Source organism: Rattus norvegicus, chromosome 8 (genome assembly GCF_036323735.1).
Source record: "Rattus norvegicus strain BN/NHsdMcwi chromosome 8, GRCr8, whole genome shotgun sequence".
NCBI classification, from domain to species: Eukaryota; Metazoa; Chordata; class Mammalia; order Rodentia; family Muridae; genus Rattus; species Rattus norvegicus.
The window spans coordinates 67,334,106-67,361,516 of NC_086026.1; the positions used below are offsets into that span (position 1 = coordinate 67,334,106).

Here is a 27,411-nt window from a genome sequence, read left to right on the forward strand (position 1 = left end):
CAATCCCAGGAGGTCCTGAGAGGCCCCACGGTGGGAGGGTGTCCAGATGGGAGCAAGCCATGTGGCAGGTGAAGTCAGGGTTCAGGGGTCAAGGGTGAGCTAGGGCCTTGCTCTCTCCCAGTAGACGACAGTGAGATAGTTATCTTAGGAGCAAAAGAGCAAGGCCCTAGTGTGAATGTTTCCAGTGGTGGTTGGTGCTGCAAAACCCAGATTCTGGGCTGAATCTTCAACTTGGCTCATGCTGGGGACTATTGTGGGCTACCTGCCGACCAGTGCCGGCAGGATCAAGCCAGGCCCTGTATGACGGCTCTTACCGGGAGGGCCTGCTGCTGCAGAATGATGGGGGCTGACTGCTGACGGTTCTTTTCCAACTCTGTCCTCAGCCTCGTGTTTTCTGCCAGCAGCATGGAATAAAGATCCATAGCCAGGTTCTCTCCTGCAGGGCCCAGGGGAATGCCAGAGGCTGTGAACACAGGGAAGGCTGTGAACGTGGGGACAGGTGCCTGTGACCGGCTTTCTCACTTCTATGTACCCATTGGCCTCAGTATCGATGGCTCCCTTTTGCCAGTGGAGTCAGGTCCAGCCATATCCCTCAGGCTGCCATCCCAGGCTGTTTAGATTTCTATCTCATTGTTTCCTCTGTGTCTCCCTGCTCGACTCTCCTTTCATTTGTCTCTCTGGTTACTTTCTGGTCCTTTGACCTGGTTGTCCTCCGTAGACTCACCCAGGCTCCAGGTGAATAAGGATCCTGAGATTTTCATTGTTCCTAAAGACTTTAAGACCCTCAATGCCTAACCATCCGAGGACAGTGGGCCCAGGGCCAGGCACACAGAGATACTTGGAAAGTCTCCCCACGTGGCCAGAGAGATGACCCACTTGGTGGGGTGCTGTCTTATTCTCTCCTGCTTATCAGGGCTGTTTCTGATTGGCAGTTGTGGATGGCTGTGGTTTACACCAATGGGGAAAATAAACTGATACTATCAGAGCGGTCTTGTCTGTTTGCTTTGTGAAGGCAGAGTAGAAAAGAGATGGGGAAGCTGAGGACTTGGAGACCGCTGCCTAGAAGGCCATCCATCCGGGGAAGTCTCTGTCTGCCCCTGTGGTTCATGGGCCTCAACCTTAGTGATCTGGCCTCTTTCTACACTGTCCTTGTGTTCTAAGGGGCTTCCTGACAGAGGAAGGCTCTGTCCACCACGGAAGCTCTGAGTACCTGAGAGAGGAGAGAGTAATACTTCCCAGGGTGTCTCTTTCCAGCTCACAGACATAACAGAGGACTGACCCTCCTCTGAAGGTTCTTGTAAAACTGGGGGCCCCCAGGGTGAGACAGAACTGGAAGGTCATCTATTCTGATCTACCTTGGGGAGCAAATGCATCCATGATAGGCTTCCCCTGTGGCCTGTTTGATGGTGCTGGCTCCTTCCTCTCGTGGAGCCTTTCCTCCAAAATCTGCTCCATCTTCTCGATCACCTGTGACAGAGGCCAAGGCTGGGCTGGCTTGAGAGCTTCACAACTCCTATGCTGCTGCCCCTCCTCCACGGCTGGCCCCAGCACCTGCCTTCTCCTGGTGCCGCACAGTGTCCTCTAGGCCCTTCATCTTCTGCAGCTTGTCCTGGTACCGCCTCAGCTGGGCAGCCTGTGGCTGCTGAGCCTGGTAGAGAAGCAGCAGCTCCTTCTCTCTATCATTCTTCTACAGGATGGAGGTGAATGGGTACATGGGAGTTACCCCAGCCACAAGGGCACCCGTGGGATCCTGCCGAACCCTGAACTGGCCAGCTTCCCTCCCCACTGTGTACTCTCTGCTCCTGATACTTCTCAGGACTTTGCTGGAAGGCACTGTCCAGCATTCCCTAGCTTACCCGAATCAGCTCATTCTGCAGGTGCTGCACCCTGTCTCGCAGCCTCTTCATATCCAGTTCATTCAGCAGAAGCCTCTGCTTCATGGACACTGCTGGGGTGGGAAGATTCACTGGCTGGAGAATCAGTGAAGGCAAGGGCACCCTAGCTCTGGGGCTTGGCCCAGGATTTTCTTGCCTAAGTCATTATAGCTAGGCAGGTTGTACAAGTGTGTCTACAGTGGGGAGGAGGAGAACGGAGAGGGAGAGGGGAGGAGACTCCTGAGATGGGACACACAGTATCTGGAGAAGGCTCTCTACCTCCCTGCTGTGAGCAGTGAGAGCCCTCTGCTGTGCTTAGCCCAGAGCCTGGGCCCCAGCAGGTATCCAGGGGCTCACCCAGGTTCTCCTCTTCAGCTCTGTTTTGCTCTTCTTCTATGCTCTGCTGGGTCAGGTGGCTCCTTAGCATGCGGTTCTCCTCCTCCAGAATGTTGGCCTGCTTCCTCAGTGCCAGGATGTCCTCGGCCATCTTCTGCATGGCCCGCCGGTAATTGTTCATCTCCTATAAACCCAGAATCCTCAGCTGAACCCTTACCCCATCCCCAAACCCCCAGGATCCCACTCTACATCTGCATGCACAGCGAGCTACTCTCAAGGTTGGTGAGCAGAGTTACCCTTAGGCTGTACCCTAAACCCTAGCTAGCAATTACCCAGAGAGTGGTTGGGCATGGTCCTCATCTCTCCTGGCAGCATTAAGATGGCCACACGGATGTGTCTCCTCAGGGACCACACTGATTCATGTGACACCAGGGGAACAGAGGGTTCAGGTAGCCAGTAAAGAAACCTGCAGGCAACAGTCTCAAAAAGATGGAGCCACGTTTCCAGGTTCCGAGTAAGTCATATCTATTTCTTCACCTTCTCTCTTCTCCTGCTCCCTCTCCTAACCCAACTCCTTCCCTGGAGGAACTTTAGACTGCCCGCCAAAGCCACTCGGGGGCTGAACTACCATCAACTTCCCAAACAGCCCAGCCTCCAAGAAGAGACAGCAAGAAGACCCTGAAGACTCAGGTAAGGTCTCAAGGTCAAGATCAGGATTCAGACATAAGTTGGAGGAGATTCAGGGATGGGGATAGGAAGCTAACTTAGGTCTGGAAGGGCAATGATCATTGTCTTAATGATCCCCAGACTTCCCCCACATCCCAGGCCTCCTGCTAAGCCTATGGGACAACCACTTTACAGAAGAAGCAACTGAGGACAAGCCCCAGAGGGGCAAGCAGCGTATTCAGTGTCAAAAGTGATGGGTAGTAAAGTCAGGGTCTGAAATTAAAGCTGCCGGTGTTGTGTCTGTTTGTTTTCTTTCTTTTTTTCTTTTATTGAAAAACAAAACTAAGTCTGCTTATATATGTACAGGGCAACTGAACAGAATGTATATACATTTTATGTTTGTGCAGGTGTGCCTGCGTGGGTATATATGGGTGTTCAGCCCTCAGGAATGAGATCCAACTCTGAAATAATGCAGTTTCTCCTCGGCCTGGAGCTCATCAGTTAGGCTAGATTGCTTGGTCAGTGAGCCCTTAGGGCTCCCCCGTTTTCACTTTTCTCATGCTAGGATTAGGAACACTCCATCACCATGCCTGGCATTTACATGGGTGCTTGGCATCAAACTCAAGATCCTACACTTGCAAGACAACTACTCTACTTACAGACCCATATCTTGAGCGCTGAGTTTGTATGCCAGTCAGATTCTGTACTATTATTACAAGTTCCAAGTGTGTGTGTGTGTGTGTGTGTGTGTTTCAGAGCAGGGTTTGGGAGGGAGGAGATGAGAGGTATGTGAGCCCTCTGAGCTGCCTGTGGGAAGCCTTGCTCTTGTGGGTGGGTCTCGCAGGACCAGCCTGGCTCCCAGGTTCCAGAAAACAACTCTTCCTGGTTTCCAGCTGCCTGGGGGTGGAATCCAGATATATCCAAGCTGTGGTCTCCCACCTGCTGCATGGTGGGGCACAGATTTCTAGGGGGGCTCCCCAGCCAGCAGGAGCTCATTGGACACCACTTGTCATCTGCCACTGCTGTCTAGCCTTCTGGCTATAGTCCCTCTGACTGGTGTCAGTGTTGGCTCTATCTCCCTAGCATCTGCTGTGGCTTCCCCAGATCTACGCCCATCTGGTATCCTCAGACAGGGTGCTAACTGGGACTCTGAACCTGGGACCACACACACACACACACACACACACACACACACACACACACACACACACACACACACACACACACACCACTTTGGAGTCAGGGATATGTGTGGAACTTGGGACCTGGGACCTCCTGGAGGCCCAGGTGTTGCTGTGAGCTCAGGTTGGGCTGTGCAGGTGCCAGGGAGTCAGATTCATTTCTGTTTTAACAGTTGTTCCACTCAACAAACTCCTCTTTCCTTTCTTTCTTACTACCCTGGGCTTGCTGCCTTCCCCTCTGCTGGGTGGCCTTCACTTTATGGCACATCCCATGACTGACTGGATCTAGGGCTGAGCTTGGCTGAAGGAAGTCTCTGATTATCTCAACAAAGGAGACTCATCTTTGGTCCTTCCCTAGCCTGCTTTGGTATCTTATCGCTCCAAGCAACACAGTCTGTAGCCTTACACTACCGCTTCTCTGGTGTCTGGTCTGTTTATAAGGAATGTCCTAGAATTAATTGTCCCGGTACAGAGAGAAGGCCACACTCTTGTGAAATGAAGAGATCATGTGGGAAGTTAACACAATCCTGACCTTAACTGGGATGGGAGGTGTACGTGCACATAGAACGAAATCTGGACAAGAGGTGGGCAGCTCCTTGGCTCATCCCATAGGGTCTGGTTAGCCCATGTCTCATTCAGAGAATTATCCCTGTTAAGACCCTGCAGTTCACCATCTCTGCCTTCCGGGATGTGAAGGAAGTGAGCACTGATCTGTTATTTATACCCTCCCCTCACAGGTGAAGAAAACAGAGACCATAACAAAGAAGGAAAGGACAGAGGGAGAGGTTGGCTTCTAGTAAGGTGGCCCCCTGCCTCAGCCAGCAGGTCCTTCTGGAGGAAGATCAGTGGGTCCTAGGGACTCCATCCCTGAAGAGCCCCTGTCTTCCTCACCAGCCTATCACTGCCTGCTCACCCTGGAAGAGAGACTTCTACCTGGAGACAGTGTGGGTTTCTGCCTCACCCACCCTCTCTACTCTGGCTGGTGTCTGTTTCTGTGGGAACCTCAGACGCCTCCATTTGCATGGCCAAGTGGAGATCTTGTCAGCACAGCTGGGTTGGGAGACCACAAGGTTCAAGCTGTCAGCCCTGACCCCTGGCCACAGCCTGCAGCCGGGCTACCCTCAGGGCCACATTCTGCGTCATGTCCTAGCCTTGAGAACACAGTGCTCCAGATTTTCCTTTCGGTCTCGCTCTCTAGTTGCTTCCTGGAGGATGAGACCCTGACTCAAATGACACTGTACCTGACCCCAAGGTTCCTTCTGCCTTCCTTACTGACACCTCTCATTAGTACTAGGACCTTCAGAGCCTGTCAGAGCAAGACACGTCAGAGTGCCTGGTTCTGGTTTCTCCAGCTGCCCCAGAGTACTGGTGGGCTCTACCGCAGCCACAGCACACAGCGGCTTGGAAAGTGGAGTTGCTGTTTTTAAACTCCAGGGTCCTCACCTTCAGGACGAGAAATCAGCCCCCAAGGACTAGTACGATGTAAGGACAGTAGGAAGGTTAGCCCTGACTAGCACTAAGGGTGCCTGGAGATAGCAACTCCCTTCCTAGAAACCCTTTAAGTTTCTTTAAAAACATTATTCAAAAGTGGCCCTGGGCAGTGGGCCCAGGAATTCTGCTTATAGGATGAGTCACAGTTTACTGGGCTGAGGTCATTCCAGTGAGGAAGGGGGTGGGGATTCTCTGACAAGAGCCCAAGGGGGATGCTTAGACCCTGGTCGGTGGTGTGGTAAAGTATGAAGCACATTACCCAGTGGGGGGGGCTTCCAAACAAACTGCCAATTGTGTAGTCAGGATAGCTCTTGTACCATTATTATGCAGATAGGGAAACTGAGGCTGGGAGTAGTACACCCAGAGACTGCTCAAAGTAGCATGATATCCCCCTGGGTGGTCAAGGCTTTCTGTGAGTCACGATGTATAGTTCTGGGCCGTGCAGGTCTTTGAACAGAGAGAAGCTAGACGGTCCTTGCCTTCAGTGGTCTACTCTACACTGAGGGGGTGGCAGACACTTTCTGTGTCTGTGGCAGAAAGAGCCTTCAGAAGGCCTGTCCCCAGCCTAGGAAACCTGGAGAGCTTCCTGGAGGTGGTGAGGACCTAAGCTGCTCTCGGAATATGGACAGGCTGTACCTGGAGGGAGGAGACAGAGGAGAAGTTGTGAGGAGGGGAGAGATGGGGAGAGCAGCAGGGCAAGCCAGAGAGACATGGGCTTGGGAGCATGGTCTCCACTACAGGGAACTGAAGGGAACACACTGGAGGAGTGTAGTAAGAGCTCACTGGCTGCTAGAATACTTAGGAATAGATGGGTATAGGGACCAAGAGACGTGCTGGGTAAGAGGCAGTGGGACCCTTGCCCAGCGGAGGCAGTGGCACAGAAACAAAATAAAGATAATAGATGTGGACCCAGCAGAGTGAGGCTGGGAAGGCACTCCTCTAGGATATGTGTCTCAGAGAGGAAGCACATGTTCAGATTTGGGGAATAGGGAGCGAAAAGACCAAGGGGTTGGTGGTGGTTGCTGAGAAGCAGGGACAATTGCCAGAGAGGAAGACAAAAGCCGGGTGGCCAAACCAAGGTCACAGGGCTCCTGAAGAATGCTGAGGCCGTGGAAAGTGGTGAAAGGGCTGGGAGCAGGAATCTGGAGTCCCCGGGCTTGCTTAGCCTCTGTCCCCAGGCCCACGGTCCTTGCTGGTGGGCACGAGATGCTGGCGTGTGGTTTGTTTTTACTGCCGCCAGAGGGCAGCCGCCTCCCACCAATACTCTGCTTTCAGTCCGTCCCAAGAGGCGGGCAAGGCTTTCGGAGATGCCGCCACACCTTGTGTTGTAAAGAGAGCTGAGTAGTGTTTCGCCATCTAGTCCCCCCGCCCCGCCCCCAGCACACGCATTCATTCTCTAAGTGATCCAGCTGTCTTTCCCAGACCCGCGCTGGTGATGCTGGGCGCCATCTGCTGAGAATCATCCACAGAAGCCAGAGAGGGGCAGTGACTTGCCTGAAGTCACACAGCAATTCTTAAACCTCATCGGGGTCCTTTGCTAGCTCTAGGGCAGATTATGGGCCTGAGGCGTGAGGGAGAGCTTGGAACAAGACCCGTAATGAAGCTATCTTAACTTCCCCCACAGCGGAGTCACTTGAAGCTGACCATCATGCAAACAGCACAGGCGGGAAGGAAGAGATGTGGTTTAGAAAGTATTACTCTTCTCCCACCTGTACATCATCTTTGGAAGGAGAGAAAATCTTCTACCCAACTAGCATACTCCATGAACCTAGAGGTCCCAGCTGCCTTTGGAGATGCCAGCTCCCCCCATCCCTAAGCCCAAGCCTACACCTAAGGATGGCCAGGTTCTTGTCTAGCTTCCTCTCGCTGAGGAAGAAGTTGACTCTCACCAAGGAGCCAGGGTTAGGTGTGTGTGTGTGTGTGTGGGAGGGGTCTGAAGTGCTACCCTGACCTAGCTCTCTCCAACTACCCAGCTCCCAGCTACCTCTGCTCTCTACACAGCCAGCTTCTCCTCCAGGTCCTGCCTCCTGGCTCTCTGCTCTCCTGTAGCTGGGTCTTCCTCTCAGCCTTCCTTCCTGGTGGAGCAACAGGACAGCTGAAAAAGCTTCCCTCTCATCGAGAGGTGGAGTCTAAGTGTGTGTCTGTGTCATTCCCTGCCCAACCCCAAGCAAACTGTCTATTGGCCTTGGAGACCCTTAGGAAGTAGGAAAATGACCGAAACTCCTCCTCCTCTCTCCTAAGCCCACTGTTTTCCCAGGGAGAAGCCCAACTAACCAGGGGAAGAAGAAGCCATGGTAACAGCCTGGCTGCCCTAACCCAGCCTCCAAGTCATTCCTACTGACAACACAAGTTGAAGTTCACCTGTTCTGACCAGCAGCCACCCCTGACCCATACCAGAGTGGCATGGCTGTCTACAAGCAACCAGGCCCCCACCCCAACAACTACTCAAGGGCCTGACAGACTTCCCTAGCTACCTCTCCTGTTGCCCTTGTCACCTTTAGATGCAAAGAGCTTCTGAGGGTCCCTCAGGATGCCAGAGACCTTTCTTGTTAACCTTGTAGTTTTCGTATTTTAAAAATAAAACAGAAACCTTCAGCTTCTGTAAATTGGTGCTGGCCTTGCTCCGTTACAAGGAACTGGGAGTCCACTCCAAGGAGCCGGCATGGGAGATAGACAGTCTGTGATTTGCTGAAAGAAGGGAGTGGCATTGCAGGGGTTTAAGTTCAGTGTGGCTAGGCAGCCACAGTACTCACAGGAACATCTAGTGCCACTGGAGTCCAGGTCCCTCTATCCTTAGTCCACTAAATTAAGAAGAAAAAAAAAAGCTTTCTTCCTATTAACCATGGAGGGGATGATCGGCACAGAACCAGTGGCCCCACCAGAAGGCAGGCAAGGGACCCTGAACAGCCCAGGATGTTGAAGCCCAGCCTGTAGGTGGTGGCCTCCGGGGGACTGCAACCCAGCAATGCATAACACAAAGGGCAGTGCTGGGGAGGGCTGGGGCAGGCCAGCTCTGCATCAGGGTTTTGGCTGGAGGTGAGAAAACCTTGGTGGAGGAATAGCCTTTTCTACCTGGAGCGGCCCTGGCTTCCCAACCTGAGCTTAGTTCTGTTGGGGTGGGGGAAGTCCTTGTTCTTAGAGAGCTGCCAGCAGCATGTGGGGACTTGCCATACAGAGGACACCACTCACCTCTGGAAGCACAAATGAGCAGCAAGAGGTGAGGGAGGTGTTTCTGGCCAGGCAAAGGAAGCTGGAGCCAGGGATAGTGTGTGCATGGGCTGGGACTTCCTAGACGTCACATCCGGCCTTTTGCTCTGAGGCCTCCCTCAACTTTGCCCTGTCTTTAAGGTTCTACCTTGGGTCCCCTTCTCCCAGGAAGTGCCAGGGAAATTGTAGGGTCAGAGCCTGGTCTCTAAGGCAGAGGTGAAACTTGAGTGGATGATGTGAGATTTGAGATGTGAGAACTGTATCACGGGTGGCAGTCCAGCACAGCTGTAAGGACCAGGATCTCATAGCACACAGGTGGACATCATAGCACACAGGTGGACATCATAGCACGCAGGTGGACATCATAGCACACAGGTGGACATTATAGCCACAGGTGGACATCATAGCACACAAGTGCAGATTGTAGCCACAGGTGGACTTCATAGCACAGGTGGACATCATAGCACACAGGTGCAGATTATAGCCATGGGTGGACTTCATAGCACACAGGTGGACATCATAGCATATGGGTAGGCTTCATATCACACAGGTGGACATCATAGCACACAGGTGGACATTATAGCCACAGGTGGACATCATAGCACACAAGTGAAAATCATAGCATACAGGTGCAGATTACAGCTGCAGGTGGACACCATAGAACATAGGTGGACCTGACCAGAGATCTGGAGCAGGCTCAGTGTGCCCAGCCTGCCTAATTAGCCAGGGTGGGTTGTGTCAGGCTTAGGAGCTCTGTGTCAGCACAGATAGTAGATGGGAGCCATAGCAAGTTCTAGAATAGAGGACTTGTTCATCTGAAATTCTGTTCATCAAATAATTTCCTTTGACTGACAGCTGGGCCTCTGAACCACAACAAATCCATGCAAAGTGCTATAGCAAATAGTTTCCCCTGCTGGGTAAAGGTTGCCCTCCCGGGGAGAGGGACACAGTAGCTCCTTTATTCAGTCCAAGGTTACAGCAAAGAAACAAAAGCACATTGCATTTTCTCTGTCTTCTGTTCTTTTCCTTCCCAAACAGCAGAGAAAGCTTTTGTGTTTACCTTCCTGAAGCTCGGAGGGGCTACAGGGCCTTGGCCTGCATCTGACCCCAGCCCTTGTCTAATTGGCCCCTGCAGGAGCCAGGCTGGCTAATTGGGCCGGGCCAGGACCATGGGGATGGAACCGGAATGGGCACAGATTTGCAGAGCTTTCTGAAAGTTACCATCTAGTTTCCTGAGCCTGTGCCCTGCCCCCAAGCCTCCCTCAGCTTTTCCTAGCTTTCAAGGTCCTCCTGGGTCCTCCTTCTCCAGAAAGACCCTACGCCCTGTAAGGCAGCGTCAGCTTTCCTCTGGGACGTGGCTTAGAGCCCTCCTGCTGCTGATTGCAATTTGGAGTTGACCTGGCTTCAGGCCCGAGAAGTTTAGGGCTGGTGTTCCAGGGGGCTGTGGAGGGGACAGAGCTCTCCCCAAAGTGGCTCTGATCACCCAATCACAAGGATCCTTGCCTGTTGGCCACTTCCTTTTTCCCCTGCTTTCAGAGTGAGGCTACCTATGATTATACTCATGAATTTCCCTGATGCTGTTCTCTGACTGCCAGAAGCCCCGACCTCTGACCTCTGTTTTCTTTTCCTCATCTGCCTTCTTCCTCCTCTGGGTTCTGAGTGTGGGATCTAGTGGCCTGGCCCTCCCCCACTTTACCTCCTACTCAGACAGGCTCTGGGAATGCCTCTGCTGGTTGCCTGGCAACACACCCCTACACACCTGCAGCTTGAAGGAGCTGACCCATCTCGGGAATCAGTGGGTATGGGGCAGACTTACAGAGCGGCTTTCAACTAGGCCCAGGGCAACCTTGGGGGCTGGAGGGGCTGGGTCTCCTGGCTCCCCCATCTGTGCTGATAGCAGTTCTGTTCCTCGGGATGGGTCCTCGGGGACTGTTGCTACAACAAGTGTCTGCTTGGTGACTGGGCCTAGCCCTGTAGCAAGCAGGAGGCAAATCGTGGGGCCTCTTTCTTTTGTCCTGGGGTGGGGGACTCTTGGATGGGGTGATAGAATGGGCTAGGCCAGGGAATTGCAAGGAAATGACAGGCCTAGAGAGAGCAGTGGGGGTCCTTCAGAACCTTAGGCTTCTGATACTGCCACTTGAAAACCCTCCCTACACCCTGTCCTCCTGCTCTGTCTTGTCGGACTGTCCCCTTCTGTTTCTTTCTCCAGGCTTTTTCACTCACCGGTCTCACCTTTTGTCTCCCTGAATCTCCCTGCACCTTTCTAGCTGCACCCAGGCCCCAGCAGCCTAAGCTGGGCTCACCCTCCTCCCAACAGGCACAAGGCTCCACACCCCAGAGGCCTCCAGCTTTGTTTTCCTGACGGTCTGGACAAATTCCTTTCCTTTTAGTTCAGTGCAGACGTGGGTGGATGTTTTTGAAAGGAACTCTCTAGGAAGCAAAGGAAAACAAACCCAAACACCCCAACCCACTACCTAGAAACGCAGGGTCACAGAGGCAGGGCTGTCCACGGCTGCCTGAGCTACACAACCCCCTCCTTGGACATCGGGTGGGGTGGGGGTGGTGCTGTTACTTAGCCTGTCTGTCCCAGGCATGTGTGGCTTACAGCTTTTCATGATAGGACCCCACCAGCGACCAACAAGATGCCTTGGCAGAAACAGGGACGTTGTAAAGATGTAGTACGGGTTTGCCACAGGCATAGATGACTGTAAGGGTTCCCTGGAACCTCTGGGGTGGTGTGGAATAGTCTGAGTCAGACACCTCTCCTTCAGAATCCTTATCCGCAGAGGCCTCTGGCCCTGTCAGTATTGCTGGCATAGGCTGGACTGGGGAAGACTCACTTATTCTGGTTTGCTGGCTTTGTTTTTCACTTTTTTTTCTTAGTGCAATAGGGATGGGCAAAGAAGTGGAACAATTCACCCCACCCTGTAACTCCTATTCAACTGGCCTAGTGAGGCGGAAAGACTCTGCCACAATTAGCTCAGAGAGGTCACTCAACACCTCTAGGCCTGGGTTCCATTCTGCATGGTGGTCCTCCATCAAATGGGGCTATCAGGGGACAACACATAGCTCCGACGCTCTGGGTACACTCCATGGCTCATAGGAGTGGCCTCAGAAATAGTATTTCTGGGGTTGGGGATTTAGCTCAGTGGTAGAGCGCTTGCCTAGCAAGCGGAAGGCCCTGGGTTCGGTCCCCAGCTCCGAAAAAAAGAAAAAAGAAAAAAAAAAGAAATAGTATTTCTTCTTTGTGTCACTCATGGGGGACTTTGGAGGGCCCAATACTCTCCAACAGGGAAGAGAGTATGAGACTCTGTGTGTGTGTGCGCGTGCGTGCGTCTGTGTGTGTGTGTGTGTGTGTGTGTGTGTGTGTGTGTGTGTGTGTGTGTCCCCTGACTGTAAGTCACTCAGTAAGCACCAAATACAGGCTCAAAACCACCCCAATCCTTCCTCTTGGCTTCTCCCCCGGCTGCTGCCTCCTGTGGTGCACCTCTCTCTCCCACAAATGTAGGACCAGAAGCCTAGAAGGAGGGCACTCTGCCACTGGTGGCTGCCCCTCTCCAGCCGGCCTCCAGCCGCTGTCCCAGAGGGGCCCCTTGGACCCCTTGTCTGCTGCACTGCCAATCGATCGAGTGCTCTACTATCCTCGGGCGTGCCATGAATTTTTCATCAAAAGCCTGGAGACTTTGGGAAACGCACAATTAGAAGCACCATCAATAACGTACCACGTGGAGGCATCCACAGGGCGCAGTCAGGCCCCAGACGTGACTGTCTTCAGTCTGCTCTGGCAGGAGACAGGAGGCTGTCCCTGAGAGCACCCTCGGGGGCCCAACCCTAGATACAGAACAAGTACAGCTGCAGTGAGAGAGGCAACCACACCCCTGGCTGCTTGAGCCAGCTCCTGGGAGCCCAGGCCAGCCACAGGAAGACTAGGCTGATTTGGGGTGATCTGTAGAGGAGTACCCACAGGTTGTTCCTTGCCCTGTGTAGCACATAAGATGCCAGACAGTTATAGGGAGACTTTGGTTTGTTGCTTTTTTTTTTTTTTTTTTTTTTGTGGACCTAGTGAGTAGTTTATCAAGTTTATCAAGAGGTTCCTCCAAGAGCTAGGTCAGTGCTCTAACAACTCCCAGGTCAGAAGGCTGTGCTGTAGGAGGGATGGAGTGGTGCACACCTGTAATCCTAGCACCTGAGAGGTAGGCGGGCAAAGTGGAAGATGGAGGCCACCTGGACTACACAGAGTTCCAGGCCAGCCTGAAAAACAAAATGGGATTACATCTTTTTTAAAATCCATGCTGATGGTGAAGACAGTCTATTCAGAAAGAACAGCTCAACAATACTGCCTCATTGCTCCTTTGGTTCTCTGGGCTGCATGCTGGAGCCACTAGATCATGGCTTGTCCTGACTGCCCTACCCACACAGAGGAGCTGTCCCACCCTAGGCTCCTGGGCTGCCCTTGCTCAACAGGCATGGCTTCTTTGTCCCTTTCCAGTCCTGTGACCCCAAAGGGTCCCTGTTCTTAGAGCCAAGACCCATCAAATCCAGGTTTTGGGGTCAGAGCTGAAACCAAACTGGAACCCCAGGACCCCTGTGCTCTGAGATCACTGGGTGTGAGAAGGGGGTTCCTCTGCAGGACCAGGACTCAGCCCGCTGGAGTCAGGTTGGGGTGAAGGGTTACAAGGACCTCAGGCCAAGCTTAGTTCACCAGGTTGAGGAGCTGGGGTGGAGAGGGAGGAGGGGGAGGGGGAAAAGGAAACAATGTCTCTGTCTTTGGTGATCCTAGATTGACCTTCCCTGAGAGTCGTGGTTGCAGGAAGAAGGCTGCTTGTGTCTATTCTGCGCCCACCTGAGGGGGCTGCGTGGCCCAGAAGCTCTTGATAAGGACACATGAAAAGCACAGATGCTGCCAACAAGTGCAAATTAATTGAGCAAAGCCTGGGTACACAGGCGCTGTGAACAGGCGGCTGACAGGAGGGGAGGGGCTGGCGGGGGACAGGGCAGGGAGCAGGGAGAAGCCTTAACGAGCACTTATCGATGTCTCGCTGGATCCACAGCCCAGAGCACAGTTATTGACAAAGCCTGTCTATAAATCTCCCAGCCATGTCTCTAGAAGCCTTAATTACGGGGCCTCATTACCCTTCACACCTCTAGGCTCTTAGGGACCAGCTTGGACAGGAATGGCTGATCCACAGCAGCCTTGCAGAGCCTTCCCAGGAAAGCTGCCCAGTTTGGGATGCCTGGGACAGGCTGGGGCTATGTGTCCAGAGAGCAGGCAGGGCTCAGGCTCCTCTGCTAAAGAAAGGATGTGAAAGGGATTTCAGAGCCAGAGAGCTCTGCATTCATGATTCAATTTGTCCAGTTACTGTTAACTCCAGTGAACACCTAATCTCTCTGTGCCTCAGTTTACTCCTATACAATGAGGAGAGGGTTGTATGTCCAGCTCATACAATATGAATATAATGCTGTCTGGCCATGGCTGGACCCTTGGGCTCTTCTGTTGTACAGCACATCCAAATCTGAGAACAGGTATTGTCCCAACCACAAAACGATGGCCCAACCTCTCCCACTCCTGGCTAATGTGAGGACCACTGCAGCCTCACCAGTGACAGGTTTGGCTTCACTCATTGGCTCCTGCCTTCTAGGTGTGAATTAGCAAAAGAGCAATTATATTCACGGAGCTGTCCGACCCTTCATCAGCATCACCAGCTGCAATTACAGCCCTGGTCTTTCTCACCACACTCAGCACCCGGAAGCTTTCTACACCAGCCAGTCAGCTGACCTGGAGGACAGCAGCTGTGCTCCTGTGGGGATGGCGAGTCACCCACTTGCTCCTTTGCACATTCTCTTTAGGAGAGCATATTGTCCAGGCTTTAATTGGAAGCAATTTTACCCCCTCCTCTGAATTATTCTTGTGAAGCTGTGTGATTGTGGCTTCCTATTCATTGTCCCCAGGGAGGCATCTGGCTAGAAGAGAAAGCCTGGGTCCGGGCTGTGGAGGGGAGGGGTCCTGGAGGTCTCTGCCTGGTCTCTGAGGGAAGGATTTCTGGGTGCATATTTGGGCCTTTTGGAGACCCAAAGATCCCCTTGAACCTGGTGGTGGTGGTGTATGTGTTTGTGCTGTGTGTGTGTGTGTGTGTGTGTGTGTGTGTGTGTAGTGGTGGATGAGTTGAGGTGACAGGGGGCTTAGGTGTCATGGGCAGCTGGAGGTACAGTAGATAAAAGTGGATCTGGTCCCTAGGGCTTTTGTTAGTCAGTCTCGGGTTAGCTGACAGGAGGAACACTCTTTTTGGGATCCAGGAGGGGCAGACTCAGAACAGGCATGTCTGCCTTGTGGCCAGAGGACTCACCCCTCTAGGATAGTTACGAGTGTGGCTCAACATCAACTTATACACTTACTCAAGACATTATGAGATTTTCTTGATATGAATTTGTATATATCATATGTATGTAATATATATGTATAAGTTGTTTCTACTTTTGAGTCTGAGTTTTGTAGAGGGTCAGACACGCTTGCTCCAGGGGCTCTCTCAGAAAGAGGCTGGTAGGCCTGAGAGATCCTTGGGTAAGTGCTCTAGGTGTTCTGTCTGGGTATGGGGAATGTCCCAGGCTCCACCTGGACTCTGAGCCTAGCACCCATCAGATTTCACAGAGCTCACCTTGGCAGCCTTTAGCCCAGGCCTCGGTTGTCTCAGCCCTGCGCTGCTGAAAGCCTCCAGTTCATCTGGGCTATCCACAGCCTGGCAAGCCGGGCAAGCTTCCAGAAACCTTGTGTCTGTCTTGGCCTGGTGAGGCTCCAGCTCAGGGTTCCAAGGTCCCTTGAGATCTCCCTCTCACCTGGCCTGTCACCTAGCCCCCTCATGGTTCGCCCTGCCTATCCCTGTCTTCCTGCAGGAATCCCGAGCCAGTGTTAATCCTGTGAGGGCTACTTTGATTGTCAGTCTGACAGGATCTGGGAGAAAAAGGAAGGTGGGCGACAGCACTCATCTCTGCCTCCTCACCAGGGATGCGATGTGACAGGTGTGTCCTGCTCCTGTGGCCATCAACTGAACCCTCAGCTCATGACCCAGGTTAAACCCTGTCCTCCTAAAGCTGCTTCTGCCAGGCACTTCACCACATGATGAGAAATGTAACTAACGCATCAAGTCCTGTTTTCTTTCCAGGCAGGGAAAACCCAATAGCAACTGGCAGTGATGGAGCGGGGCTTAATGGGTGTCTTACTTAGGTCTCTACTGCTGTGATAAAAACATGATGGCTAAAAGCAGCATGGGGAGGAAAGGGTTTATTTCAGCTTACATCTTCCAGGGAAATCAGGGCCAGAACTCAAGGCAGGAACTTGGAGGCAGAATTGATACAGAGGCCATGAAAGAGTGCTTCGTGAAGGAGGCTTGCTCAGCCTGATTTCCTATACAGCTCAGACCACCTGCCCAGCAGTCTTTCTGCATCACTCGTCAATCAAGACAAAACCCAGCAGACTTGCCTATAGGCCCGTCTGGAGGCATGTTCTCAACTGAGACTTCTTCCCAGTTTATGTCTAGATTTGTATCAAACCGACCAAAAGCCAGCCAGTACAATAGGGTACCTTGCTTTTCTCTTTGGGTGTCAGGGAATGGCTCTTGCCCATCTCAAACCCAGGACAGTCTTATCAAGCTTGCTCAGTGCCCTGCCTCTGTGACATCCTCTTCCTTTCCAGCTGCAGGTTTCCCTAAGTGGTCACAGAGTGGGGTGTGAAGATTTTCCAAGGCAGCCCCGACCACTGTCATATAGGATCTTGGAAAGTGAGAGAGATGAAACCTGGTTCCCAAGATTCCTTCCTCAATGGTCCCCTTCACCCAGAACCAGAGGCATTTCATAGCCCGAGAAGCCCTTTCTAGGCAACCAATCCTTACACAGACACAGACATGGCATATTCTCCCTGCTTAACAGTAAACGATAGAGATTTCTTTGAGCTCTGACTGATGGCTGAACAGGCAGCAGGAACCCTGGGTTAGCAAGCTGCTGGCTGGGTGTTTGATGTTTGGTCGGGTGCCGAGAGCTGTGTTAGATGTGAGAAGAATATTCTGGGTTCTCGGGAGGGCTTAGGCCCAGACTTCAGAGTCTTAGGGACTCATCAGGCAGAGCTGAGGACGGTGGGGAACCAAGGAAGATAGCAAGCGGATATGGATATCTGGGCTTTGGACAGGCTGTGTCTCAAGTAGGAGGTGGTCCGAGGAGAACAGACTCAGTCCCCAGAGCTTCCTAAGTGTCTCTCATCCCATAAAGAGGAGGAGAGACAAAAGCAAGAGGCTTTCATCACTACCCTCACAGCCCACCACCAGCAAAGTAGGGATCAGGAGGGGGTGTCCACAGAGCCTGATGCAGAAGCCGAGATGCCTCCAGTACCCCTAAAACAGCCACTTGCAATCCCTGAGCTACCGCTATTCACTGCAGTCCCCGAAGCCCACATATTTGCATATCTGAGAGCAAAAATAATTCTGCTGCCGGCTTAGCACCACCAAGGCTGCAGCCCCCTTTTGTCTGTTTGAATAAGAGCTGGCTAAGGGCGGAAGGATAATTAGTCCCCTGTGTGTAGTGTCCCCCATACCCCCCTTGAAGGTTTAAAGACAGATGCAGACTAAATACTCTGTGCTCACACTCCCACAGACGGCTGACTACGGGATGTCTGCATTGGCAGGAGCCGATAAATGGGCATTTTATCTGATTAAACTGGGAGTGAGCTGGCTGTTCTCTATTATCTGTAGGCTCGATTGGATATTTAGCGCTGTGTGTGTGTGTGTGTGTGTGTGTGTGTGTATGATTTTTCTGGTCTGTATCAAGAGAAAATTGGATTGTACTGAGCAGCATTTAATCTGGCACACAGGAGTACATTCTAATAGAGTCACAGAGCAGGAGGGAGGGACAGGAAACGGTGTCCTTGGACAACAGGGGCTTGTTTCTGCATGGGGCCTTCTGAGCTCTGAGGCTGCTCTCCCTTTGCAATCCTGTCCTGTGTCTCTGGGCACCACCCTTCCCATCTGGTGAGGAGTAAGTGGGAGCACCAGAGGTGCGTGCTGGAAAATGTGCCCCTTTAGCCCGGAGAATTCCCTCCTGCTTCTGGCTCCATGCTCCTGAAGGTGGCAGTGCACCCTTGCGCACACAAAAGAGGCTGTGGGTTGAAACTGAATGGGGTGAGAAGAAAAGGGGGCAGGCATGGTAGAAGGGAGCCTGGGAGCAGTGTCCTCTTCCCAACCCCACTAACAGCTACAACCTGTGATGGAGAATCCAAGAATCCTTTTGAGGGCTGATATACAGTGTACTGGTTAAGGCAGGGGATATAATATATTCCATATTGGGTGCTTTAATCCATTTGTAACTGAACATTGATGTGTGGGGGTTTCTCTCCTACTTTTGCATGCTCTGTCCTGTCTTTATGTTTACTAGGAAACTGAGGAAGCTTTCTATCCCAGATGGGTTGGGGGAGGGGTATGTGTGTCAGGATCCAGACTTCTGTGTTCTGAGTCAGGATCCTGGCTTACTCAGGCTGCTATGGATTAGAGTCTTAGACCTGAGCTTGTCACTCCTGCTGTTGGCTCCAGTAGATGACAAGATAGGGTTAGGTACCTTAACTGCACAATATCGGGTTGGAAGAAAAACTGAGCTATGACTAAAAGTCTGGGGACTGAAATTCAGTAATAACACATAGGCTTGGCATTGTATGCCTAGTGTCATGAGTAGGATGAGAGGGCTGGCAGCTTGCACAAAGGGACCAGCTCCAGTGCCCAGGTCAGCAAATCTCCCCCAGCTCTCCCTGGGTCTGGTGCCTGTGCCTTCTTTGAGAATTGATTACTCAGCCCCAAGAACTAATGACCTCATCTTCTCTACCGTATTTACCATGGACACCACACCCTTGCCAGCCCAGCACCAGTTAATCAAGGGCAGGATGGTCCATGGGTTGGAGCACCAGGCAGTGCTGGCATCTTGCTGAGAGCAAAGCTCGAGGCGCTCCAGCCTCATTAACTAGGATGGAGAGGATGCTATCAAATCCAGGCTCCATCCATAGATCAGAGCCCAGCCTGATCCAGAGAAGGGAAGGCCTGCAGGGGGACTTCCAGGCACAGGTCTTCCAATGATCTCCTCATCTGAACCTCTCCCTGAGGGTGATTTCTCCTCCCTCTGGGGACCCTGGCCCTGGGTGCTCACTCCTCCTTAGCATCTCTTAGCCAGACCCTTCAGGTACTTGGACCAGGTCCTGAGCTGGCCAGTACACACCCCAGCAGCCTTTCAGTTCTCTACCCTACACTTAGAAGACTTCTCTCTCCTTTCTAGAGGGCTATCCTCTCCCCATTTCACAGATAAAGAAGCTGAGGTCTAGAAGGGAAGGGAAGAGCTTGGGATTCAATTCTGGGAGATGACTGTGTTCTGGTCCAGGTCGTTTCCTTCTCCCACGTCCTGTGGGTCTCTCTGCTGGCCCAGGGCTTCTGAGCACAGGTATCCTTGGATGGAGTGATCTTTCTGTGACTGTTACTTGACGACAGGCTTCTGGAGAGAAGGACTGGGTGAGCTGTACTCTCTCCCCTTTCCCTGGTCAGTCTAAAAGGTCCCACAAGCACACTCATTGGCCAGCCTCCTGAAGAGTGGTCAGCTCATTAGAGTCCCAGTGCAATGCAGCCCACACTTGTCCGTCCTCTCAGAGACCTCAAAAGGTAAGTTGGGAAGACTGATCCTTGTACTTAATATCAGAGAGGTGGAGTGACTTCTCAAAAGTCACATAGCTCTTGGCAGAAATCTGCTAGAACTTCCCAAATTAGTGGTGGGCTCCATGTAATGAGGTCACAAGATGCTGGAAAAGCGGGCTGAATGAACGAATTCACATGATAGGCTTTGGGGAGGTAAGAGGCAGCTGGGGCACACAAAGAAGAATTCTTGATGTTTTCAATCCTAGTATGCATCGAACCCCTTCTTGGCTCCTTGAGCCTCCACTTAACTGGCCCAAGTCATCTTTCTTCCTTGGTCTCTGAGGTCCCTTCTTTCTGCTTTCTAAAGCTGACTTGCTTGTCTGGGCCTCTGCAGGCACTCTGGTTAATCACTGCAGAGATCCCTCCAGGCCACCCCCAGTATCTTTAAGTCCAATAGGGGTGTTGATGGCAGGTCCAGTCATGTCCTAAATCACCATCCCTGGGCTTAGGCCTGAACCTTAAAGTTATTTGGTAATCAGCCTTCTGGAGGATGTGTGGCTTCAGGCACCTCTTGATGCTGTAGGGCAGGGGATGCTGGGCCCTAGGGTCTCTGTCTAGGAGACAGTCTAGTGGTGTGGGTGGGGCTATGTCTCCCTGGTCAGTTGGATTAAACCCTTCCAGTGGGCAGTGGTTTTCAAAGCTGGACAGCACTGGTTTCTACCAGCTCCAGGGATGGGGTTGGGAAGGGGTGGGGGTGGGGGAGGGGAGCTGGCCAGCAGGGGGCCTTGCCCAGCCTGCTTGCTCCCAGCACACACCCACCGAGAGACAATAAATCGACAAACACTTAATCTCTCTGCAAATTGAAACACAGCCGTAAATATCTGGCGCATCCCAGTAGCTGAGTTATGAGTCTCGTTTATTAATCTCTTTAGTCTCAGGTGATGGATGGAGAAGGAGAATGGCCCGTCTGAGACGCAGCGGGGAAAGGGAGGGTGAGGAACAGCAGGCAGGGGTCTGGGGATAGGCTCTGAAGATAGAGCCATGGGGGAGGCCTGGAGATTTGTGTCTATTCTTTTTAGTCTCAGAGGGTCTTGGGGGAGGGGGTGTTTTCATTTCCACTGCTCACACTCTTGTTAACTTTCCCCACAGCCTCAAGAGGGAGCAAGGAGACAATATTCCTTTCATTTAACAATGAGAAGGTTGGATCAGAGAGGTGGAATGATTTCTCTAATCTCACACAGCCCTGGTGGTAGACAGAAGCTAGCTTTCTGCAGAAGAGACTACGGATCCTGTGTGGGATGATGGCCTCTCCCCTCTCCACGGTCTCCCTTTACTTCCCAAAGGTTTAGTAATTCATTCTCTTTCTCCTTTCTCACCCTTCTCTCCCCATGCTCTCTCCGTGTGCCCCTCTCCCTCCTCTTTTTTCTCCTCTTTGACCCTCTCCCTGCTACTGTGTCTCCCTCCCCTTCCTTCTCCCAGCATCTCTCTCTCCTCTTTCTTTCTGTATGTGTGTGATGTGTGTATGTATGTATTGATGTGTGTGTGTGTGTGTGCGTGTGTGTGTGTGCATGTGTGCATGTGTCCAGTAACACTGAGGAAGCAAAGGTAGGCACAGGAAAGAGAAGGAGCTGTTGAGGTCTCAGCTGGCTGTGACTTTTACACATTCACTGCATTTATTTTTAGAACCTCTTCTTCTTAGTTCCCTGGTTAGGAGGTGCAGAAGCAGAGGTCCTTGGGATGACTTCTAGGCTGCAGGAGCAGGGCCTATGAGGCTTTTGTAAGTGCAAGGTGGACATGTGCCTTGAGGTCAGAAGCAGAGAACTGGTGCTGTGTGGGTGACAAGAACTAGGTAGACTATTTGAGGCAGAGAAACTGGGGACAGTAGAGCCGGAGGGGTAAGAGGGATGGGATAACAGCTAAGCAGAGAAGATGGCTGCTGGCTTGGGTGTTGTGACCTGAAGGTCACCCAGGCAGGTGAATATTTTGGCACTGAGGTGAGCACAGGTGGCTCCTGCTCTTGGTCGCCTGGGTTTTTGTCTGTCTCCTCTGCCTTTTGTCTCTACAGTTCTGCAGAGGTGATGGTTATAACAATGGAAGATGTCCTCTCAGGGCTAAGGGGATCTTCCTCTCGTCCTGTTCTGCACGCCCAGCCAGCTCATGGTACCCTGGGTTGAGGCTGAGTGAATAAAGTCTAGGGGAACATTGGGCTTCCCTCTGGTGACTACTCCTGGTAGCCATAGAGGTTCCTTGCATGGGATGAATCCTCTGCCACCAGGTGGCGCTGACGGAGCCAAGGCTGGCTTTGAGCCTCCTGTCCCCTGGGTGGGGTCTGAGGGGAAGGATGGAGGCTCCAGTCGAATTTCAGAGGCTCAAGGAACTAGGGCACATCTGCTCCGATGTCTTCTGCTGACAGCGGCAGGAACTGGGGCCCACAGAGCGGAGTGGAGTTCAAGGTTACTTCAAGGAGAAATGAGAGTGAGGGCAGGGCCCAGTATGGAGCCAGGCCAGGAGAGGCTGGGCCCTGCTGTTGAAGGAAGCAGGGAATATGAAGGGGTCGAATGAGGCAGGCCTGGAGCAGAAAATTTCCATGCCTTGGAGGTGACCAGAGTAGATTTTCCCAGAGCAAATAAGGCAATTAGTTGCCTTTTGGCCATGCGAAGAAGGAACAGAGGCTCCAGGTCACAGGGATCTTCGCTATGTGACCACCTCCCCGCCCCTTTCTCAAGGCTGCACTGGTCTTCTCTGCTTCCCAAGGGAGCAGCTCTCCCATGTTACAAGCAATCAGGGAACAGGGACACGGAGTGACAGAACTGGGCAGGCACAGCAGAGATCCCCCCGCCCCCCCCCCCCCGCCCTTGTGCCAATCTGGGGAGGGTGGCCTTGGCCTGGGGAGTCTGAGCTTCTCCTGAGCCTGCACTTCTTCAGCCCTGTGCCTCAGGTGAAGACAGGACTTTCTCTCCATGGGCAAATGGGGCCCTGTCAGGGGGAGTCACCCTGCCACCCCTAAGTGCAGTTTAAACAGGACAAGGACAGCTAGCAATTTAAAGAGTCCTTGGGGTCAAGGTTGGAAGCCTGTAGGACTCACAGGAAAGGAAAAGAAAGGCTTTGCTTGGAGGTGGGGTAAGGGCTTGGGGGTGGGAGGAGGGTGGGGAAAGGCTTTCAAAGAGAGAATGAAAGAAATGAGTTATTCCAGTGTGGGGAGCTCGGAAAAACTCCACTGAATCTTTTAACAACCCTGTCAATTATTCATCTTCTAGTATGTAGGCCCTCTGGTAGGCCACAGAGCTGCTGTGAGCAGGGCAGAGGGAGGGAGTGAAGTGAGAGAAAAAAGAGAGGGAGGGAGGGAGTGGGGGATAATATCAGAGAGAAATGGGAATATACAGAGACAATGGCATGTGTGTGTGTGTGTGAGTACATATGGATATGTACAAGTGTGTGCACATGTGTGTATGAGTGTGTGTATGACTGTGTGTGTGTATATATACAAGTGTGTGCACATGTCTGTATGTGTATGTATGATTGTGTGTGTGCATGAATATGTACAAGTATGTGCACAGTGTGTATGTATGTATATGATTGTGTGTGCATGGCTATGTACAAGTATGTGTATATGTGTGTGTGAGTATGTATATGACTATGTGTATATGTTCATGGATATGTACAAGTGTGTGCATATGTGTGTATGTGTGTGTATGATTGTGTGTGTATGATTGTGTATATATGTGCATGGATATATACAAGTGTGTGCATATGTATGTATATATGTGTATATGAGTGTGTGTGTGTGTGTGTGTGTTTGTGTATGTAAGGCAATGGAGGGGAACAACCCTTATTTAAACCCCTGGATGGAAAAGACACTGAATAGCTTATCTAAAGCCTGGTCCTCCTCCTTCAGGAAGCCTTCTTTGGTCCCCTCTCCTTCTTCCTCTCTTCCCTCCTTCAGGGAGATCCTCTGGATCATGTCCCCTGCTGTCTGTACCTCAATATTCATGCTTGTCTGCTCCGTGTGGCTGATGATCTGTGGCTGTTTGCATCTGAGGAGATCTCCAGTTCTCAGTCCTCTGTCACCTCTCTTGCCCCCATGGCTTTACTGGGCATTCCTTAGACTGGGTCACCCTAGGCTTCTGACTAGTTGGAGCTGTCTCCTGAGTGGAACCCCTCAGTCACCTGCTGTGGCTCTGGCACCAGGAGACACGAGCCAGCTAGCATGAAGTAGTTCAGGTGTCCACGGGCTAAGGAAGAAATGCTGGCAAAGTAGGTCTTGGGAGAGCTGTGACCTTCAGAATGACTCAGAAGTTCAACCAACACTGCCAAAAACATATGTTCTGGGCTGCTCGTAAGGTACACAAATACTTCCTTTAGCTCTGCCTGGGATCTTCCCCTTGATCTCAGTGAGCCCACCCAGTACTGAGTTTTTTTACTGCCCTAAAAAAAAATCCTTGAAACGACTGCTTCAGAGATAAGTGTCTAGAGATGGTAAGAAATTGCTGGGCTTTGTAGGAGTTCCAGCCGGGGTCTGTATGCTGTGAGGGGAAGGGAACACTGCATAGAAAACCAAAGACCACATCCTCTCCCTGCTCTTCTGTCCCAAAGAGCTTCCTTCCTACTGAATATTCGATTTTCAGTGATCCCAAGTAGGCTCCCAGGAGGGAGCCAGAGACAAAATGGATTTGAGGCTCTGGGGAACACATGGCGACACCAGACAGAGACTGAGGCGCCACTAAAGTCAGGTGACGCTGAGAGGCTCAGGCAAAGCCACAGGAGAGAGCAGAGGGGGCTACTCATTCATCCTTGGGTCACTGCACAACTGTGTCACAAGGCACTCTGCCTCACCCACAGGCTCTGCTGCTGACACTCCCTGACACATGTCCCGAGTCACATACCTCATGACTGTGTAACTGCCACTCAGGTGCCTCAGGGTCCGCAGGTATCTGCTGCTATAAGTCTGTGCCTTTGCTCTGTCCACAATTATGCCTCCATGCCCTGGAGTGCTGGGTGACATCATCCTACACCAGCATCTATTGCTATGCAGCCACATACCTGGGCTCCATGGCTGTATTCTGTTGCTTGTCACTGTTTCCCGGTTGCCTGATTTCATCCATTGCTATGTAATTTTCTTCGGTTGCCATGGAGCAGTGACCCACGGCTGCATAGCTGCCTGTGATTGGCGTGGAACTATGACTGCTGCTACCCAGCTATATTCTATCACTTGCAACTGGGCGCTACTGGCTATGGGGAGGCGAGGTGCATGGCTGTGTTCTGCCCTCATCTTTCTGGTCTTCAGCCTGTAGCTGTGTGGGGTAGCAACCAGGACAGAGCGGTGGCAAGGGGGTTTGCGGGGAGAGCAGGGGCGGGGCGAGTGTCCGGGTACTGTGTTGAAGTGCTCAGTCAGGCATGGGAAGATAAAAGCTGAAGCCAAGAGTCAGGAGGAGGGTTCAAGGTTAGAATGGGTCTGGAGTAGACCAGAATAAGGGAAAGAAGGATAGACCCATTACCTTTCACAGGGTATGGAAGGTGGGTTAGCTAAGCACTGGCCTCCACAGCTACCCAACATTCCTCAGATGCTACACAACATGGGCTGATAAATCAGGAAGCCATGGGCTGGTATCACATGACTTCTGGACCAGGTCATAGCCACCATTGGTAAAATGAAAAGCAGGTTCCTCATGGTGGTTATTCTTGCTCAGAGTTTTTCCTAATGACTGATCTTAGCTTCCCAGGCTGCAGTCTGGTCCCTCTCCTTCAGTTTAATCCTAAAGTTAAGGTCAAGACTGACTGCCTGTCTATCTATGTTACACCATTCTTCCTTATATTTAAAGCTGTGGCCTCAAATGTCCACCCATCAGATCCATCTTACCCTGAAAGGCTCTTTCCCTCCCAAGCTGTTTTCCCCTCCCTTTCCCATTATCATCATCCTTAATCAATTTTATAGGTCCAATGAGCCTCCAGCCCAGCCATTCCACCCCTTTTATGTCTTCCACCACAGACAAACACACAACATTCAGTTATGCATGTTTACTATTGTGCACGCTCCGGGCCCTCAGAATCGCTACCCTCAGCTCAGGCCTTACCAGAGATCTCGACCACGCCTACCCCTGAGGCTTGGCACTGTTCACTCCTTGCTCACGCTATGCCTAGGATGTTAGTGGTGGACTTGGGAGGCTTGTCCAGACAGTTAGCATTGTCTGAATCTCTGCTCTTAGAGGTAGTGTGACTCAGGGGTGAGCTCTGTCTTCTGGGGTAGGGTAGGACTGAGGCTTGGTTTGCTCATATGCAGGTAGTAGGTTAAGGGCTCACTGTACCTCTCTGGTGGTAACCAGGGAGGACCACTGTCACCCTCTCCTTTCCTCTGCCCTTTCTTGTATGACTCTTTCTTTCTTTCTTCCTTTCTTCCTTTCTTTCTTTCTTTCTTTCTTTCTTTCTTTCTTTCCTTCCTTCCTTCCTTCCTTCCTTCCTTCCTTCCTTCCTTTCATTCTGCACTGGCTTTTAAAAACAAACTTTTTTTCCCCTATACTGCTTTGGGGCCAGGCTGTGCAGGTCGATAAGAATTGGTTTACTCTTGCCATTCCGAATCTCTCAGGCTGAACTCTGTACTTTTATCTTCAATGGACTTAGTGGCTGGGCTGGAGGTGGCTCCAGAACTCAGCTTCTCCACTGGGTAAAAGTGGAGTGTGTGTGCCAGAAATGTCCCTGAGAACTGTTCCTTGGACAGGAAGGCTCTGCTCTTGGGGAGGGTGCTCCATGTAGGGACATCTTGGCTACACCCAGCAGACAGTAGCCTTTCTTATCCTCTGCTGTTCTGTTTCAGAAAGGTGCCAAGTGTCAAGGGCAGGTGAGGAGGCTGTCAGTGGAGAAGGGCAAGTCCTCACAGGAGACCTGAGGATTAGACCGGTGGCTTTGCCTGGGGCCTTTCCTTGGGATCTTTGGAGCAGGATTTGCTCATGGGATCTCCTGTGGAGGGTTGTAGAAGCCATATATGGAATAATTTGTGGCCATTGACTGGAGTGGTGATGCCTCCACTAGGGTCCTTAACTGGGTTGTTGTTTGGGTGGGGTATGTTCTTCTACTGTCCGTACCAAGAGGCTGAGACTCGGAAGTGACCCATCCTGAGGCCAGGTCCCAACACCAAAGACACAGACCCTGTGCCTGAAAATAGTGGGATTTTTGTTTGTTTGATTTTATATACAACTCAACTGCTCATTTTACAAGTTACAGAGTCTCTTGGGGTCTTCCCATGGCCTAAGGGACATACTCTGAACTGGTCATAACTGAACAGGCTTTGCAGAAATTTCTCATAATTTCCATGAGAGTCTACCTAAGAGGCGAAGAAACGTCAAAGGGGGTTACACCTTCCCACTACTACTCTGGGGGTAACGTGCATGCAGAGTGTGCCCAGAAGCAGTCCACTTGCCACCTGGGGAGTCCAGTCTCAGTGGTGGCTTTTGAGCCCTCCTTCCCATTATCCCGTTCCAGCACAAGTCTTCTGTGACCTAAGGAGAAGCACTCACCACATCTCGGGGCTGAAGCTCCTCTGCTTCCTGAGAGGAGTCTAAGGAGCTCACGGACCAGGACTCACGGATGGCACCCAGATTCTCATCTAGGATCTTGGGGTTGAGGGTGGGCAGAGTCTTGCTGTTGTTTGGTGTCAAGAAGTTTTCTGGCCTCTAAAACAAATGGAGAGAGACTTTGAGCCGGCCCTCCCATGGTGCCTGCTATACTTCAAGCATTCTGGCATGGCTCTGGGGACCCCCGAGTGCCTGTCCTCCGTACACTCCCTGCCACCTGCCCCTTGCTCACTGTTGTCCCAGCTGCAGTGCCCCGCAGCTCCTCCAACAAACCCACCGATTCCCTGCTTCAGGACCTTTGCGTCTGCTTCTTTCTCTACCCAGAGATCCTTATACAACTGTCCCTGTACCATCATTTGCATCTCTCCCATGTACAATCTTTTAGAAGCCCTACCCTTTGACACAGAAGCTACCCCAGACTCTAAAGCAAGCCCACTATTCA

General features: G+C 51.9%; 1 protein-coding gene across 19 annotated transcripts in view; it reads right to left on the bottom strand.

The window, feature by feature from the left end:
* Ccdc33 (coiled-coil domain containing 33) overlaps nt 1–27,411 on the bottom strand; it is a 98,676-nt gene that overhangs the window by 2,587 nt on the left and 68,678 nt on the right. For 6 of the 19 annotated variants that reach the window (XM_063265488.1, XM_039081477.2, XM_039081474.2 and 3 more), the window contains 6 exons: nt 26,913–27,068; nt 2,232–2,394; nt 1,857–1,948; nt 1,556–1,687; nt 1,356–1,467; nt 315–463 (listed from right to left, as the gene is read on the bottom strand). In XM_063265488.1, the coding sequence (XP_063121558.1) occupies nt 315–463; nt 1,356–1,467; nt 1,556–1,687; nt 1,857–1,948; nt 2,232–2,394; nt 26,913–27,068 (804 nt within the window). Of the gene's footprint in view, nt 1–314; nt 464–1,355; nt 1,468–1,551; nt 1,688–1,856; nt 1,949–2,231; nt 2,395–10,571; nt 20,123–26,912; nt 27,069–27,411 lie in introns of those variants that run through there. The other 13 variants (XR_005487821.2, XR_005487819.2, XM_017595656.3 and 10 more) reach the window with 9 other exon arrangements.